The sequence below is a fragment of the Cetorhinus maximus genome, chromosome 13 (assembly GCF_964194155.1).
Source record: "Cetorhinus maximus chromosome 13, sCetMax3.hap1.1, whole genome shotgun sequence".
Classification (NCBI taxonomy): domain Eukaryota; kingdom Metazoa; phylum Chordata; class Chondrichthyes; order Lamniformes; family Cetorhinidae; genus Cetorhinus; species Cetorhinus maximus.
Window position 1 is genome coordinate 121,926,160 of NC_135891.1, and position 19,292 is coordinate 121,945,451.

Sequence of the window (19,292 nt, forward strand, 5' to 3'; positions counted from 1 at the left end):
GAGAACAATGTCTCACAGTCTTAGAGGTATGGAAGGAGTAATATTCCATATGGACAACATATTTACACATAGCTCCACTAGTGAAGAGTATGATCGCAGAGTCAGAGCAGTGCTGAGAGTCTTACAGGATGCAGGTCTAACATGGAATGAAAAAGGTGAGTTCACCAAACCTAGGATCAAGTTTCTAGGTCACATGGTACAAGCAGCTGGAATCACAATTGACCCACAAAAAACAAAAGTAAGCTGAGAATTTCCACAACCTAGGAACATAACTGACCTTCAGAGGTTCCTCGGGATGGTCAACCAAGTAGACAAGTTCCCAACAAATTTGGCAGAGGTCAAGGGCCTTTGACACAGCTGTTGAGACAGGATCAACCATGGTGCTGGAATGTGGACCAGCAAAATGCCTTTGAAAAGATTAAACAACTTTTAATCGCCTCTGAAATCTTGGCACATTACGATCCAAGATTACTGACCATAGTGGCAGTAGGTGCATCATCTGCAGGTCTAGGGGCAGTATCATTTCACGTACAGAGAGGAACGGTAAACGTAGACCAGTTTACTATGCCTCAAGGTCACTCTCAGAGTCAGAAAAAAAGATACACCCACAACTGACAGCAACGTGGGCCTGCAAAAAATTCTCAGACTACATGATGGGATTGCAGTTCAAAACTGAAACAAACCATAAGCCACTAGTCATTTTTCTGAACACGAAGGAAATTGTGAAGATGCCACCTAGAACCCAGCAGCTCAGATTAAGAATAATGAGGTATAACTCCATATCAAATGACAGCAGATACACCTTCATGGATACTATTAGAAGGAACCAAACAAGAGGATTCACACTTCATCAAGGAGGTGGAAGCAGATATGTCCCTTGACACCACCTACCAGCTACTGCAGAAAAGTCGCAGAAGATAAAACAGGCACAGCATCAAGATGAAAAATGGCTCCAGATAAGAGAATATTGCCTGGAAGGATAGCCAGACTTTATCCCCAGCAATCCAATACTATGCCAGCACTTTGAACACAAGCACCTCATAGTCATTGATGATTTACTAGTTTTCAATGAGAGAATAGTCATACTGAGAGCACTTCAGTTTGATATTCTTAAAGGCTTCACCAAGTTCACTTAGGGATAGCAAAATGTCATCAAGAGCTCAGCAATCAGTCTGATGGCCAGGCATTACTTATTCTATAAAAAAGAGAATTCTAATTGCCTTGTGTGTGCAATGAACAGCCAAGAGCAAAAAGAATAACTGTCACCTTTTACTTTTCCATCAAGGCTATGGGAGAGCCTGGGAATGGATTTATTTGATTTTAAAGGCATAATATTCCTTATTGTTGATTACAGTTCAAGGTGGATTGAAGTGAACTCAATGGCCCAGCATCACAGAGGAAGCAGTCAGTCAATCACTGAAGAGAATCTGTGAAACACATGGCAGTTCAGACATTATACTGTCAGACAATGGTCTGCAATTTCCTAATGGGTTATTCCAAAATTTTGCAAAGGAATACTGATTCATTCATGTAACAAGTTCACCTCATTATCCTCAAGCAAACAGAGAAGCTGAGAGAAGTGTACGACCCATCAAAGATTTGTTGAAGAAGAATGAAGACCTTAATCTAGCTCTTCTGATACCAAACTCAGTCACCACGACAACATTTTTTCTCACCATCACAGTTGTTGATGGGAAGGAGATTGAGAACGCAACTTCCATCTCTGACACAGAAACTCAAACCCATATCACCTCGAACAACCATGAGTGGGTAAAACAGCGTGAGGAAGAACAGAAACATAGAAAATAGGAGCAGGAGTAGGCCATTCGGCCCTTCGAGCCTGCTCCGCCATTCATTATGACCATGGCTGATCATTCAACTGAATAGCCTGTTCCCGCTTTCTCCCCATATCCTTTGATCCCTTTCACCCCAAGACCTATATCTAACGCCTTGAAAACATACAATGTTTTGGCCTCAACTACTTTCTGTGGTAGCGAATTCCACAGGTTCACCACTCTCTGGGTGAAGAAATTTCTCCTAATCTCAGTCCCAAATGGTCTACCTCACATCCTCAGACTGTGACCCCTGGTTCTGGACTCCCCCACCATCGGGAACATCCTTCCTGCATCTACCCTGTCTCGTCCTGTTAGAATTTTATAGGTTTCTGTGAGATCCCCCTCATTCTTCGGAACTCCAGTGAATATAATCCCAACTGACTCAATCTCTCCTCATATGTCAGTCCCACCATCCCAGGAATCAGTCTGGTAAACCTTTGCTACACTCCCTCTATAGCAAGAACATCCTTCCTCAGATAAGGAGACCAAAACTGCACACAATATTCCAGGTGTGGTCTCACCAAGGCCCTGTATAATTGCAGCAAGGCATCCCTGCTCCTGTACTCGAATCCTCTGGCTATGAAGGCCAACATACCATTTGCTGTCTTTACCACCTGCTGCACCTGCATGCTTACCTTCAGCGACTGGTGTACAAGGACACCCAGGTCTTGTTGCACATTCCCCTCTCTCAGTTTATAGCCATTCAGACAATAATCTGCCTTCCTGTTTTTGCTACCAAAGTGGATAACCTCACATTTATCCAAATTATACTGCATCTGCCATGCATTTGCCCACTCATTCAGCTTGTCCAAATCACACTGAAACGTCTCTGCATCCTCCTCACAGCTCACCCCCCCAGCCAACTTTGTGTCATCTGCAAATTGAGAAACAAGCAGGCTCTTAACGTTAACCACAGGCATTGAGCACGAGAGTTACTAGTGCTGAAGCCCAAGGAGAGAGAATGGGTGTGAGACCAACAGAGAAGGCATAATAATCAAAAGAGCTCCACAACTGAGATCACACAGGATTGAGACAGACCAAGGAACTATAAGGAAAAACCGCAGCACTTGAAGAAAAAGCCAATAGAAACTCAGGCTTACTACTCAGATCCTGATGGAGATAAAGAAGAAGGAACAATACAAGGCTCTCCAGCCGTCCAGGAGAACAGTCACGCCAACAGGAGGGAAAGTACAGAATATCCTTGACCTCAAAAGGAGATCAGAACAAGATTAGGGAGATTGGTCAAGGCACCTCCGAGACTAACCCTGTGAAGTCTGAGACTTTGGTGGGAGATGCAGGTGGATGTAAATATGATAGGGGTAAAGATTTGGGGGGAGATATAGGACAGAGGGCTAATATCAGAAGCACCTGATGCTGATGTAATGATGATGAAATAACACATGACTGAGTAACAGAGGTCTGGAGGGAGGGGAAGCTCCAATCTTGTACAAAGATCCAAATATGTATATTTGTAGTTGTAAATAAAGAACAATAGTTTTAAGGAACTAAAGCCTTGAAAAGTTTATTTTGGGAGAATAGACAAACCCCAAAGATCCTCCCACCCATACTGATCCCTCTCGCCCCTACACCAGCTCCCTCATCTCACACTGACCCTCTCCTCCGCACCAACACTCCCCTCCTGCATTGACATCCCATTCCCCATACCAACCTCCCAACACACCTACCCACTCCCTCACACCAACACCCCTCCCCCCACACTGTACCCCTCCTGCACACTGACCACTCCCACTGATTCCCCCAGAAATTATTACTCCCATCCTGTACTGAGTGTCTTCTCCACATCACCCCTACCCCCAAACTGTACACAGGGTTATAGTTGGATATTCTGTCAGCTGGAGTTTTGAAAGTACTGGAGAGATGTTGTGAAGAGTTGAATGGTCAGTAAGTGATGGCCATTTGCTCTGCCTACAGCCTGTTGATCACTTCGATGGGTCACATTAAACTGACCGACTTCGGACTATCAAGGATTGGACTCATGAACATGACAACCAACCTGTATGAGGATCACATTGAGAAGGACACCCGGGAGTTCGTTGATAAACAGGTACACGGCAGAGGAGGGTTGGTGGGAGAGGAAGGGGGTTGAGTGGGTGTCTGAAGCTGGTGGGATCTGAGGGCTGGGTGGGAGGCTTACAGGGTGGAGATTAAAGTATGTTGGGGCTGGAAGCACAGAGAGTCAGTGAGCGCAGGTGGTTGGAATGAGAGAGCTTCAGATGGGGAGGCGGTGAAGTAACAGTATTGTAACTGGACTGGTAATCCAGAATCCAGAAACCCAGGGTAATGCTCTGGGGACTCTAATCTCACCATGGCAGATGGTGGAATATGAATGCAATAAAACTCTGGAATTAAAAGTCTAATAATGACCATAAAAACCATTGCCCAAAAAAAGAGACATGTCAAAGTTTTTTGTCTTGCACTCATCAGGACATTCCTCAGTGGGGGAACGACAATTTATATTGTATGAGAGGAGAGTGCTGATTGGTTTGCAAGTGGACTCTGGATGTTGCCATCAAGCCAAAAAGACATTTGGCCTGTCACACAAATGAGTAATGTGGTATATGAATTTCACTGCCAGTGTGATGCTAGATATGTAGGCCGTAGATCCCAAAGACCGGCGGACCATATCAAACAGCATGTCCCTTCCGCTGTTCACAATGGGCAAGGTACAGACCGTACCCAACCAGCCTGTGCTTGCAAAACTCAAAACACAGTGTCCAATATTAGACATAATTCCGCAATTGGACAACATTTACTAAATAATCCTCAGTGTGATAAGAATTACGCTGACAACCAATTTAAGATCGTTAGTCGGCCTCACAGTGTGGCACATTTGCTTGTATGGGAAGCTACATAAATTAATACACATGGTCCTGTTCTTTGAAGACAGAAAAAACACGTACACGCATTACTCCTGTTTCAGCAAAATAAAATGAGGGACAAAATAAAATTAAACAAAATAAGGGCCAGCCATTCGCTGACTCATTTGTCAAGGCAATACCTTGACTGATCAGGGTCAAACAGCCTGGTTTAGATTTCAACAACGCTTAGCAGTTAACTGTCAGTCACCATCACTGGTGCATTCTCCATGGCAACATCTCTACCAGAGTCCACTTGCCAGCCAATCAGCGCTCTCTTCACATACACTATAAATTGTTGTTTTCCCCTTATATTGGAATTCTTGCAAAGTGTCCTGATGACCTGATGAGTGCAAGATGAAAAGCTTTTTGTCACTTTGTTCAGCAATACTCAAGTTCTGCACTACCAAACAACTATAAAAACCATTGTCAGAAAAACCAATCTGGTTCACGAATGTCCTTCTGGGAAGGAAATCTGCCATCCTTCCCTGGTCTGGCCTACATGTGACTCCAGACCCACAGCAATGTGGTTAACTCTTAACTGCCCACTGAAATGGCCTAGCAAGCCACTCAGTTGTATTAAACTGCTAAAAAGCCTGAAAGGAATGAGGACCACCCAGCATTTACTTAGGCCCCGTAAACGACGACGGGGTGCAAAGTCGCCCTTACCAACATCTGGGGGCTTGGTGCCAAAATTGGGAGAGCTGTCTCACAGACTAGTCAAGCAACAGCCTGACATAGTCGTCCTCACAGGTTGCTTTGTCCTGGATCTGCAGTAGGTGGTGAGGGACCAACAAGAGGGAAACTATACTTGACCTCCTCCTCGCCAATCTACCTGTTGCAAATGCATCTGTCCATGACGGAATCAGTAGGAGTGACCACCGTACAACCCTGGTGAGATGAAGTCCTGTCTTCACACACCCTCCACTGTGTTGTGTGGCTCGACAACCATGCTAAGTGGGATAGATCTAGGAACTCAAGACTGGACATCCATGAGGCACTGTGGGCCATCAGCAACAGCAGAATTTTACTCAACCACAATCTGTAGCCTCATGACCCGGCATATCCCCCACTCTATCATTATCACCAAGCCAGGGGATCAACCCTGGTTCAATGAAGAGTGCAAGAGTGCATACCAGGAGCAGCACCAGGCATAGTTAAAAATGAGGTATCAGCCTGGTGAAGCTATAACACAGGACTAGTTGCGTGCCAAACAGCATAAGAAGCAAGTGATAGACAGAGCTAAATGATCCCACAGCCAACAGATCAGTTCTAAACTCTGCAGTCCTGCCACATCCAGTTGTGAATGGCGGTGGACAACTCACTGGAGGAGGGGGCTCCACAAATATTCCCATTCAATAATGGGGGAGCCCAGTACATTAGTGCAAAACATAAGGTTGAAGCATTCGCAACAATCTTCAGCCAGAAGTGCTGAGCGGATGACCCATCTCGGTCTCCTCCGGAGGTCCACAACATCACAGATGCCAGTCTTCAGCCAATTTGATTCACTCCAAGTGATACGAAGAAATGGCTGAAGGCACTGGATAGTGCAAAGGCTATGGGCCCTGACAACATTCTGACAATAGTACTGAAGACTTGTGCTCTAGAACTTACCTTGCCTCTAGCCAAGCTGTTCCAGTACAGCTACAACACTGGCATCTACTCGGCTGTGTGGAAAATTGCCAGGTATATACTGTACACAAAAAGCAGGACAAATCCAACTCAGCCAATTACTGCCCCAACAGTCTACTCTCAATCATCAGTAAAGTAACGGAAGGGGTCATAAATAGTGCTATCAAACGGCATTTGCTTGGCAATAACCTGCTCACTGATGCCCAGTTTGGGTTCTGCCAGGGCCACTCAGCTCCTAACCTCATTACAGCCTTAGTTCAAACATGAACAAGAGAGCTGAACTCCCGAGGTGAGGCGAGTGACTGTCCTTGACATCAAGGCAGCATTTGACCCAGTGTGGCATCAAGGAGCCCTAGCAAAACTGGGGTCATTGGGAATCAGGGGGAAAACTCTCTGCTGGTTGGAGTCATACATAGCACAAAGGAAGACTGTTGTGGTTGTTGGAGGTCAGTCATCTCAGCTCCAGGACATCACTGCAGGAGTTCCTCAGGGTAGTGCCCCAGGCCCAACCACCTTCAGCTGCTTCATCAATGACCTTCCTTCCATCATAAGGTCAGAAGTGGGGATGTTCGCTGATAATTGCAAAATGTTCAGCACCACTCACAACTCCTCAGATACTGAAGCAGTTCACATCCAAATGCAGCAAGACAATATCCAGACTTGGGTTGACAAATGGCAAGTAACATTCATGCCACACAAGTGCCAGGCAATGACCATCTCCAACATCTTCCCATGAATCCCCCACTATCAACATCCTGGGGGTTACCACTGACCAGAAACTGAACTGGACTAGCCATATAAGTACTGTGTATACAAGAGCAGGTCAAAGGCTAGGAATCATGCAATGGGTAACTCACCTCCCGACTCCCCAAAGCCTGTCCACCATTGACAGGGCACAAGTCAGGAGTGTGATGGAATACTCCCCACTTGTCTGGATGACAGCAACTTCAAAAAGACTCAAGTTTGATACCATCCAGGACAAAACAGCCCGCTTGATTGGCACCCCGTCCATAAACATTCACTCCCTCCACCACCGATGCACAGTGGTAGCAGGGTGTACCATCTACATGATGCACTGCAGGAACTCACCAACCCTCCTTAGACAGCATCTTCCAAACCCATGACCACTACCGCCTAGAAAGACAAGGGCAACAGATAGATGGGAACACCACCTCCTTGAAGTTCTCCTCAAAGCCACTCACGATCCTGACTTGGAAATATATCGCCGTTCCTTCACTCCAGCTGGGTCAAAATCCTGGAACTCACTTCCTAACAACACTGTGGGTGTACCGACACCACATGGACTGCAGCAGTTCAAGAAGGCAGCTCACCACCACCTTCTCAAGGGCAATTAGGGATGGGCAATAAATGCAGGCCCAGCCAGTGACTCACACATGCCACGACCGAATATATTTAAAAAATGATGGCGGTGGGGCTGGTGACATTGGAGGGCAGTAGGTGGAAGCCAGGGGGCAGTGGGTAGGATTGGGCCAAAGGGTGGCTGTTGGTGGATGGAGGGCTCAAAGGACTTGGTGGGATTGAAGTTTGGATTGTCAAAGGGCAGGGGGCTTTTGTACACTGTATTGTGAAGTGAGTGTGGCTCAGTTTGATGGTGCTTCTCTGTATTTTGGCAGGTTTGTGGGACCCCCGAATACATCGCTCCTGAGGTGATTCTCAGACAGGGATATGGCAAACCTGTGGACTGGTGGGCCATGGGAGTCATTCTATTTGAATTTCTCGTCGGTTGTGTTCCATTCTTTGGGGAGACACCGGAAGAACTTTTTGGACAAGTGGTTAGCGGTAGGTTGCATTGGAGAATGAGTAAGGAATTTCCAGAGTGCAATGGACAAGGATCCCTCCATGCTTGCTGCGAGTGAGACTGGTGTGGGAACTTGTAAAGTATTCCTGAAAAGTTGCAAATACTGAGCTGCACCCAGACTTAGTTACATGGTATGGTATTGTCACTTGACTAGTAATCCAGAGACCCCCGGTATTGCTCTGGGGACCTGGGTTCGAATCACACCATGGCAGATGGTGAAATTTTGATTCAATAAAAATCTGGAATTTAAAAAGTCTAATGATGACCATGAAACCATTGTCGATTTTCGTAAAAACTCATCTGGTTCACTAATGTCCTTTAGGGAAGGAAATCTGCTGTCCTTACCTGGTCTGGCTTACAAGTGACTACAGATCCATAGCAATGTGGTTGACTCTTAACTGCCCTCTGAAATGGCCTAGCAAGCCACTCAGTTGTATCAATCCACTAAAATGTCTAAAAGGAATGGAACCGGACGGACCACCCGGCATCGACCTAGGCACCAGAAACGGCAACGGCAAACTCAGCCTTGTTGACCCTGCAAAGTCCTCCTTACTACCATCCTTGGGCTAGTGCCAAAATTGGGAGAGCTGTCTCACAGACGAGTCAAGCAACAGCCTGACATAGTCATCTTCACGGAATCATATCTTACAGATAATGTCCCAAACACCACCATCACCATCCCAGGGTATGTCCTGTCCCACTGGCAGTTCAGAACCAGCAGAGGTGGCGGCACAGTCGGGAGGGAGTTGCCCTGGGAATCTTCAACATCAACACCGGACTCCAAGAAGTCTCATGGTATCAGGTCAAACATGGGCAAGGAAACCTCCTGTTGATTACCATGTACTGCCACCACACCCCCCCCACTCCCAGCTGATGAATCAGTGCTCCTCCATGTTGAACACCACTTGAAGGAGCACTGAGGATGGCAAGGGGTCTTTATTGTACATCACCGAGAGTGGCTCAGTACTGAGCTGACTACTGACTGAGCTGGCCGAGTCCTAAAGGACATAGCTGCTAGACTGGGCCTGCAGCAGAATTGTACTCAACCAAAACTGTAACCTCATGGCCTACCATATCCAACACTCTATCATTACCATCAAACCAGGGGAGCAACCCTGGTTCAATGAAGAGTGCAGGGGTGCATGCCAGGAGCAGCACCAGGCGTACCTAAAAATGAGGTGTCAACCTGGTGAGGCTACAACACAGGACTACTTGCATGCCAAACAGCATAAGTGATAGAAGATGCCAGTCTTCAGCCAGTTCAATTCACTCCACGTGATATCAAGAAATGCCTGAAAGCACTGGATCCTGCAAAGGCTGTGGGCCCTGACAACATTCTTGCAATATTACTGAAGGCATGTGTTGCAGAACTTACCGCACCCCTAGCTGTTCCAGTACAGCTACAACATGGCATCTACCCGACAATGGAGAAAAGTGCCCAGGTCTGTCCTGTACACAAAAAGCAGGACAAATCCAACCCGGCCAATTACTACCTCATCAGTCTACTCGCAATCACCAGTAAAGTGATGGAAGGGGTCATTAACAGTGCTATCAAATGGCACTTGCTTAGCAATAACCTGCTCACTGATGCTCAGTTCCGCTAGGGCCACTCAGCTCCTGACCTTATTACAGCCTTGGTTCAAACATGGAAAAAGGAATGGATCTCCAGAGGTGAGGTGAGAGTGACTGCCCTTGACATCAAGGCAGCATTTGACCGAGTGTGGCATCAAGGAGCCCTAGCAAAACTGGAGTCAATGGGAATCAGGGGAAAACTCTCCGCTGGATGGAGTCGTACCTAGCACAAAGGAAGATGGTTGTGGTTGTTGAAGGTCAGTCATCTCAGTTCAAGGCATCACTGTAGGGGTTCCTCAGGGTAGTGTCCTAGGCCCAACCATCTTCAGCTGCTTCATCAATGATCTTCCTTCCACCATAAGGTCAGAAATGGGGATGTTTGCTGATGATTGCACAATGTTCAGCACCATTTGTGACTCATCAGATACTGAAGCAGTCCATGCCCAAATGCAGCAAGACCTGGACAATATCCAGTCTTCAGCTGACAAGTGGCAAGTAACATTCATGCCACACAAGTGTCAGGCAATAAGAGAATCTAACCATCGCCCCTTGACATTCAATGGTATTCCCATCACTGAATCCCCCAATATCAACATCCTTGGAGTTATCATTGACCACGAACTGAACTGGACTAGCCATATAAATATTGTGGCTACAAGAGCAGGTCAGAGGCTAGGAAACCCGAGGCGAGTAACTCACCACCTGACACCATCCAGGACAAAGTAGCCTGCTTGATTGGCACCCTTTCCACAAATATGTACTCCCTCTACCACCGACACACAGTGCCAGCATTGTATACCATTGGCATAGGGCATATAAGATTAGAGAGATGAATGCGTAGCTCAAAGACTGGCACCAGTACTGGGAAAAGTGGGGGCTGTAACATTGGAATGGTTTACACCAGAACCGTGCTGAGATGTGTGTCCTTGCAAATCGCATAACTAGGGAAGTAGAGAGGCTTTAAACTAAACAAGAGGGATGAGGAATCAAGCTTGGGTAGAGGTAGCAATTTAAGGCGTAGAGTCAAGACAGGGGAGAAAAATAGTAATATGAGAAATGAGGGTCAGAGAATGGCAGGAAGGGACAGAGAGAAAAATCCTAAGAATACATCAACAGTCAAGACTAGATGTTACAAAGGTAACAAATAGATAAAACTGAAGGCTCTCTATCTGAATGCACGGAGCATTCATAACAAAGTAAATGAATTGATGGCCCACACTGAAGTAAATAAAAATGATCTGATAGCAATTATGGAGGCGTGGCTGACAAAGGATGGGCCCTCAATATTTAAGTGTACATGACATTCAAGAAGAATAGGAAGCTAGGTAAAGGTAGAGAGGTTTGACTGTTAATCAAATAGGGCATTGGTGCAATAGTTAGAGATGACCTTGGTTCAGGAGAGCAGGGCGTAAAATCGGTTTGCGTGGAGATGAGGAATAGTCGGGGAAAAACGTCATTATTGGGGGTGGTCCACATGCCCCCTAACAGTACACAGTGTAGGACAAAGTATTCAAGAGAAAATATTGTGTGTTTGTGATAAAGGGACGGCAATAATCAAGGGTGATTTTAATCTACACATAAACTGGAAAAATCACGTCGCAATAGTAGCCTGGATGAGTTCCTAGAATGGTTTCGAACTAGTTTCTTAGGGCAGCATGTTCTGGAACCAACCAGAGTGCAGGTTACATTAGACGTGGTATTGTGTAATTTGACAGAATTAATTAATGACCTCAGAGTAAAGGCACCACTAGGTAACAGTGACCACAATATTATTGAATTTTACATCCACCTTGAAAGGGAGAAGAGTGGGTCTAAGACTAGTATCTTAAATGTAAATAAGGGCAACTATGTTGGGATGAAAGCTGAGCTAGCTGAAGTGAACTGGGAAGCTAGGCTAGAGGATAGATCAATAGAGAAGCAATGGCAGACATTTAAGGGGATATTTCAGAGCATTCAGAATAAGTACATTCCTACTATAAAGTAAAATTCTAAGGGGAGGACCCACCATCTGTGGTTAACTAAAGATGTTAAGGAAAGCATCAAACTTAAGGAAAAAGTATCCAACTCTGCAAAGGTGAGCAGCAGGACAGATGATTCACTCACGGGATGTGGGCTTTGCTGGCTGGGCCAGCATTTATTGTCCACCCCTAGTTGCCCTTGAGAAGTTGGTGGTGAGCTGCCTTGAACCGTTGCAGTCCATGTGGTGTAGGCACACCCACAGCGCTGTTAGGAAAGGAGTTCCAGGTTTTTGACCCAGCGATAGTGAAGGAACATCAATATATTTCCAAGTCAGGATGGTGAGCGGCTTGGAGGGGAACTTCCAGGTGGTGGTGTTCCCATCCATCTGTTGCCCTTGTCCTTCTAGGTGGTAGTGGTCATGGGTTTGGAAGGTATATTGGACAGAATATAAAGAACGGGAGAGAATGGCTAAAAGGTTAATCAGGAAAAGAAATTAGAGTATGAGAGGAAGCTAGCTAGAAATGTAAAAACGGATAGCAAGAGTTTCTACAGGTATTTAAAAAGGAAAAGAGTAAGTAAAGTGAGTGTTGGTCCTCTAGAGAGTGACAGTGGGGAGTTAATAGTAGATAACAAGAGAATGGTGGAAGAAATGAACAAACATTTTGCTTCTGTGTTCACTATAGAGGATACAAAAAGCATTCCAGTAATAGCTGCAAATCAGGAGTTAAACGGGAGAAAGGAACTTGGCGAAATTGAAATCACCAGGGAAACGGTACTGAGCAAACTGATGAAGCTGCAGGCTGGCAAGTCTCTGGGTCCCGATGGACTACATCCTAGGGTCTTAAAAGAGGTGGCTAATGAGGTAGTCAACGCGTTGGTGTTAATTTTCCAAAATTCGTTAGATTCTGGAAAGGTTCCATCAGACTGGAAAGTAGCAAATATAACCAAGGGAGGGAGGCAGAAAAGAGGAAACTATAGGCTAGTTAGCTTGACGTCTGTCATGGAGAAGTTATTAGAATCGATCACTAAGGAGGTTATAGCTGGGCACTTGGAAGAGCTCAAGGCAATTGGGAAGAGTCAGCATGGTTTTGTGAAAGGAAAATCATGTTTAACCAATTTTTTAGTTTTTTGAAGGAGTAACATGCACAGAGGATAAAGGGGAGCCTGTAGACATATTGTACTTGCATTTCCAGAAGGCATTTGATAAGGTGCCACATCAAAGATCATTAGGGAAAATAAAAGCGCATGGTGTAGTGGGTAACATATTAACATGCAAAGAAGATTGGCTGGCTGGCAGAAAGCAGAGAGTATGCATAAATGGGTCTTTTTCTGATTAGCAGGATGTGACGAGTGGAGTCCCACAGGGGTCTGTACTGGGGCCTCAACTTTTTACGATTTACAGAAACGTGCCCAGGTATGTCCTGTACACAAAAAGCAGGACAAATCTAACCCGGACAATTACTGCCTCATCAGTCTACTCTCCATCATCAGTAAAGTGATGGAAGGTATCTCATGAATGAATATAAAAAAAACATACGAGTTAGGAGCAGGAGTAGGCTACTCGGCCCCTCGAAATTGCTCCGCCATTCAATAAGATCATGGCTGATTTGATTGTAACCTCAGCTCCACATTCCCACCTACTCCCGATAACCTTTCATCCCCTTGTTTATCAAGCATCTATCTATCTCTGCCTTAAAAATATTCAAAGATTCTGTTTCCACTGCCTTTTGAGGAAGAGAGAAAAAATTTCACCTCATCTCTGTTTTAAATGAGCGATCCCTTATTTTTAAATCGTGACCACTAGTTCTAGATTCTCCCACAAGAGGAAACATCCTCTCCACATCCACCCTGTCAAGACCCTTCAGATCTTAAACGTTTCAATCAAGTTGCCTCTTACTTTTCTAAACTCCAGCGGATACAAGCCTAACCTGTCCAACCTTTCCTCATAAGATCATTCCTGGTCTTAGTCCAGTAAACTTTCACTGAACTGCTTCTAATACATTTACATTCTTCTTTAAATAAGAAGACCAATACTATACATATTACTCCAGATGTGGTCTCACCAGTGTCCTGTACAACTGAAGTATAATCACCCTACTTTTATATTCAATTCCCCTCAAAGTAAATGATAACATTCCATTAGCTTTCCTATTCAGGCCATGAAAAATCACTTATAATTGTGCTGTTAACGAGCTTAATTGCCCACTTAATTATTGGCAGGCAGTCTTCCGATTGCCGCGTGCACGCGCCGAGTGAAATATCACACAAGTGCATGACGATGTCAGGACGCTCTCCCGATGTTATCTTGCGTGATTTTAAGCTTGTTCGGGTCAGGTGCGCGCTCGCCTGCAGAACATAAAATTCTCCCTTTGGTCATAAGACCATAAGATGTTAAGATCATAAGAAATGTAAGAAGGAGCAGGTCATTTGGCCCTTTGAGCCTGTTCTGCCATTCAATAAGATCATGGCTTATCTGATTGTGCTCTTAACACCACTTTCCTGCCTGTCCCCAATAACTGTCGGTTCTGTGATAGATCAAGCATCTGTCTAACTCAGTCTTGAATATATTCAGTGACCCAGCCCCCGCTGCTCTCTGGGGAGGAGAATTCCAAAGACTAATGATCCTTTGAGAGAAGAAATTCCTCCTCTTCTCCATCTTAAGTGGGAGACCCCTTATTTTTAACAGTGCCCCCTAGTTCTAGATTCCCCCATGAGGGGAAACATCCTCTCAGCATCCACCCTGTTAAGCCTCCTCTGAATCTTATGTGTTCAATAAGATCAGTTCCCATTCTTCTAAACTCTAATGAGTATAGGCCCAACCTGCTCAACCTTTCCTCATAAGGCAATTCAGGAATCAACATAGTGAACTTGCTCTGAACTATTTCTTTCATGCAATACAATGCAAATATATTCCTCCTTAAGTAAGGAGACCAATACTGTACAAAGTACTCTAGGTGCAATTGTAGCAAGACTTCCCTACTTTTATATGCCATCCGCCCTGCAATAAAGGTCTTCTTAATTACTTGCTGTATCTTCATGCTAACTTTTTGTGATTCATGTACAAGGACACCCAGATCTCTCTGTACTTCAGCATTCTACAGTCTCACTCCATTTAAATAATATTCTACTTTTCTAGTCTTCCTGCCAAAGTAGGCAACCTCACATTTTCCTGCATTATACTCTGACTGCCAAATTTTTGCCCACTTGCTGAACCTATGTCTATCCCTTTGCGGACTCATTATATCCTCCTCACAGCTTGCTTTCCTACCTATCTTTGTACTGTCAGCAAACCTGGCTATAATACACTCTGTCCCTTGATCCAAGTCATTAATATAGATCATCCGCTTGGCCCACCTCATTCCCCAGCACCAGATCCACCAATGCCTCCTTCCAGTTTAGACTGAGAACACACTGGTCAAGGAAATTCTCTTGAACGTATTTCAGAAATTCCTCCTCCTCCATATCTTTTACTCTTAACATGTTCATCGTCTACTTCTCCATTAAACTTTTAGATGATCTAATAGCAGCCTTGGTTTTCTTTAACTGTTCAGGGTTTCTTGTCTTGTCCTTAATCTATCCACATTCCAAGGGTGGGCTGCATGATGAACAATCTTTCTCCACTAATTTCTATTCTCTCACAGCCTGTCCCATAGGGAGACCAGTCCACGTTCTGATATTATCCATCCAGGCCATCACAGGTCTTCCTTGTGCACGTTTTCCAGGTGTTTACCTTGTATTACCTCTTCTTCCAAACACTCCCATTCCTTTAGATCATGTGTCCAAAATGTGTGAGCTTCCTTGATTTCGCTAATGTCCTTTAGGGAAGGAAATCTGCCGTCCTTACCTGGTCTGGCCTACATGTGACTCCAGACCCACAGCAATGTGGTTGACTCTTAAATGCCCTCTGAAATGGCCTAGCAAGCCACTCAGTTGTATCAAGCAGCTAAAAATTCTATAAGGAATTAAACTGGACCGAACACCTGGCATCGACCTAGGCACCGAAAGCAATAATGGCAAACTCAGCCCTTTGAACCTGTAAAGTCCTCCTTAATAACATCTGGGGGCTTGTGCCAAAATTGGGAGAACTGTGCCACAGACTAGTCAAGTAACAACCTGACATTGTCATCCTCACAGAATCATACCTTACGGACAATGTCCCATACACCAGCACTATCATCCCTGGGTATGTGCTGTCCCACCAGCAGGACAGACCCAGCAGAGGTGGCAGCACAGTGGTATATAGTCAGGAGGGAGTTGCCCTGGGAGTCCTCAACATCAACTCTGGACCCCATGAGTCTCATGGCATCAGGTCAAACATGGGCAATGAAACCTCCTGCTGATTACCACATACTGCCCTCCCTCAGCTGATGAATCAGTGCTCCTCCATGTTGAACATCACTTGGAGGAAGCATCGAGGATGGCAAGGGTGCAGAATGTACTCTGGGTGGGGGACTTCAATGTACATCATCAAGAGTGGCTCGGTAGCACAACTACTGACCGAGCTGGCCGAGTCCTAAAGGACATAGCTGCGAGACTGGGTCTGCAACAGGTGGTGAGGGAACCAATGATAGGGTAAAACATACTTGACCTCATCCTCACCAACCTGCCTGCTGCAGATGCATCTGTCGATGACAGTATCGGTAGGAGTGACCACCGCACAGTCCTTGTGGTCTTGTCCCATCTTCACATTGTGTTGTGGGGCATTACCACCGCGCTAAATGGGATAGATTTCGAACAGATCTAGCATCTCAAGACGGGGTACCCATGAGGTGCTGTGGGCCATCAGCAGCAGGAGAATTGTACTCGAACACAATATGTAACCTCATGGCCCAGCATATCCCCCACTTTACCATTACCATCAAGCCAGGGGATCAACCCTGGTTCAGTGCAGGAGGGCATGCCAGGAGCAGCACCAGGCATACCAAAAAATGAGGTGTCAACCTGGTGAAGCTATAATACAGGACTACTTGTGTGCCAAAGAGCATAAGCAGCAAGTGATAGACAGAGCTAAGCGATCCCACAACCAATGGGTCAGATCTGAGTTCTGGAGTCCTGCCATTTCCAGCTGTGAACGGTGGTGGACAATTGAACAACTCACTGGAGGAGGTGGCTCTACAAATATCCTCATCCTCAATGATGGGGGAGTCGAGCACATCAGTACAAAAGATAAAGCTGAAGCATTTGCAACAATCTTGAGCCAGAAGTGCTGAGTAGATGATCCATCTTGGCCTTCCCCAAAGATACCCAGCATCACAGATGCCAGTCTTCAGCCAATTCAATTTGCTCCATGTGATATTAAGAAACAGCTGAAGGCACTGGATACTGCAAAGGCTTTGGGCCCTGCCAATATTCCGGCAATAATACCGAAGACTTGTGCTCCAGAACTTGCTGCACCCCTAGCCAAGCTGTTCCAGTGCAGCTACAACACTGGCATCATCCAGGCAATGTGGAAAATTGCCCAGGTATATCCTGTACACAAAAAGCAGGACAAATTCATGCCGACTAATTACCGCCCCATCAGTCTACTCTCCATCATCAGTAAAGTAACGGAAGGGGTCATCAACAGTGCTATCAAGCAGCACTTGCTTAGTAATAACCTCCCCACTGACATTCAGTTTGGGTTCCTCCAGGGTCACTCGGCTCCTGACCTCATTACAGCCTTTGTTCAAACATGGAGAAAAGAGCTGAACTCCCGAGGTGAGGCGGGAGTGACTGCCCTTGACATCAAGGCAGCATTTGATCGAGTGTGGCATCAAGGAGCCCTAGCAAAACTGGAATCAATGGGAATCAAGGAAAACTTTTCACTGATTGGAGTCATACCTAGCACAAAGAAAGATGATTGTGGTTGTTGGAGGTCAATCATCTCAGCTCCAGGACATCACTGCAGGAGTTCCTCAGGGTACTGTCCTTGGCCCAACCATCTTCAGCTGCTTCATCAATGACATTCCTTCCATCATAAGGTCAGAAGTCGGGATCTTCACTGATGATTGCACAATGTTCAGCACCATTCACGACTTCTCTGATACTGAAGCAGTCCATGTCTAAATGCAGCAAGACCTGGGCAATGTCCAGGCTTGGGCTGACAAGTGGCAAGTAACATTCACACCATCTCCAACAAGGGAAAATCTAACCATCACCATCTACAAGATGCACTGCAGGAACTCACCGAGGTTCCTTCGACAACACCTTCCAAACCTATGATCTCTACCGTCTGGAAGGACAAGGGCAGCAGATGCATAGGAACACCACCACCTGGAAGTTCCCCTCCAAGCCACTCACCACCACCTCCTCAAGGGCAATTAGGGATGGGCAATAAATGCCGGCCTGGCCAGTACACCCACATCCTATGAGTGAATTTTTAAAAAAATCACTGCCTCAAACAAGTTCCTCTTAAACCAGCTTTCTCGAGCATCCATTTGTTTGTCTGCTTGGCCATCCATGATGCACATAATATCCTTCTGAGCCCTTTCATTTCAAATGCTCTTTTTTGAGCCTCGTCACTTTCCTTGATGGTGCAGCTTTTGCAGCCATTCTGACCACACAAGGGGCTGTCAGAAGACAAACCTATATGACTAGGACTGTTCAGGGTACTAGTCTTTATTTTGCTGGATATTTTCTACAATCATTTGACATTTTATTAAACTTAGCCCTTTTTGTATCTGAATTAACTGTTGTTTTTGCAGCAAACTGTAAGTTTATAATATGATGTTTTCAGGGGTTCTCCCACTGGAGGTGTGATCTGGACATTACCCTTAATTTCATTTTTGGCTTTTTGAGTTAGGAAGCAGTCTTGTTTTGTTTCAACAAATCTTTCAAAAGACAACTGTGATTGAATTTAACAAGAATATTGCGCTTTGAAGCTTGAGGTCTATGATCAAGTAGACTTTGAACTCAGGAATGCTCTGAATGGTGAATGTGAGCATTGTGGCCTGAACAGCTTAGTAATGGTGGCTAATGTGAGTTGATTGGCTCCTGACTAAGATAACTTGAGCATGAGGCATAACCAGGACAAAAGAAATAATATCCAATTGTTGGTGTGTTGCAGATGAGATCATCTGGCCAGAAGGAGAGGAGATTCTCCCCCTCGAAGCTCAGGACCTCATCAGCAGGCTGTTGAGACAGAACCCACGTGATCGCCTGGGGACTGGTAAGAATTCATAATTCCGTGTTTAAGAGCAGCTCAAATTGTTTGTCAATTTCTGAAGATGCCAAGAGTTTGTGACAAGAGACTCAAGGACTCTAATTCTTGATTGACCCTTGCCTGTCCCTCAACCCCTCCTTATGACCCTTGAGTGACCTTTCCCTATCCTTCGACCATTACACAAATGTCGGTGATTTGCCCAAATGTGAATTCCTCCTCCATCTGGCTCCCCGGTTAAATGCCCACAGAGTAATCAGAGATTGTAGTTCCACTTCCTGCTCACGAGATGGCACGGGCTTGGAGGCTGGAAGCCTTCCACAGATCCAAGATTCACTCCCTCTCCAAAGCCAGTACGCCTTTCCTGAGGTGCAGTATCCATCACTGAACTGAGTTACTCTAGGTGAGAGCTGAACAGAGATCCTGACAGAACCTCTACACCTTTGCATGCCAACCTTCTT

General features: G+C 45.5%; 1 protein-coding gene across 1 annotated transcript in view; it reads left to right on the forward strand.

Annotated features, from left to right (window-relative positions):
- Positions 1-19,292, forward strand: part of LOC144689089 (microtubule-associated serine/threonine-protein kinase 3-like) — a 185,666-nt gene that overhangs the window by 90,064 nt on the left and 76,310 nt on the right. Inside the window, exons 14-16 of the mRNA XM_078556239.1 lie at positions 3,768-3,900; positions 7,978-8,143; positions 18,739-18,840. Of these exons, the coding sequence (XP_078412365.1) occupies positions 3,768-3,900; positions 7,978-8,143; positions 18,739-18,840 (401 nt within the window). The remainder of the gene's footprint in view (positions 1-3,767; positions 3,901-7,977; positions 8,144-18,738; positions 18,841-19,292) is intronic.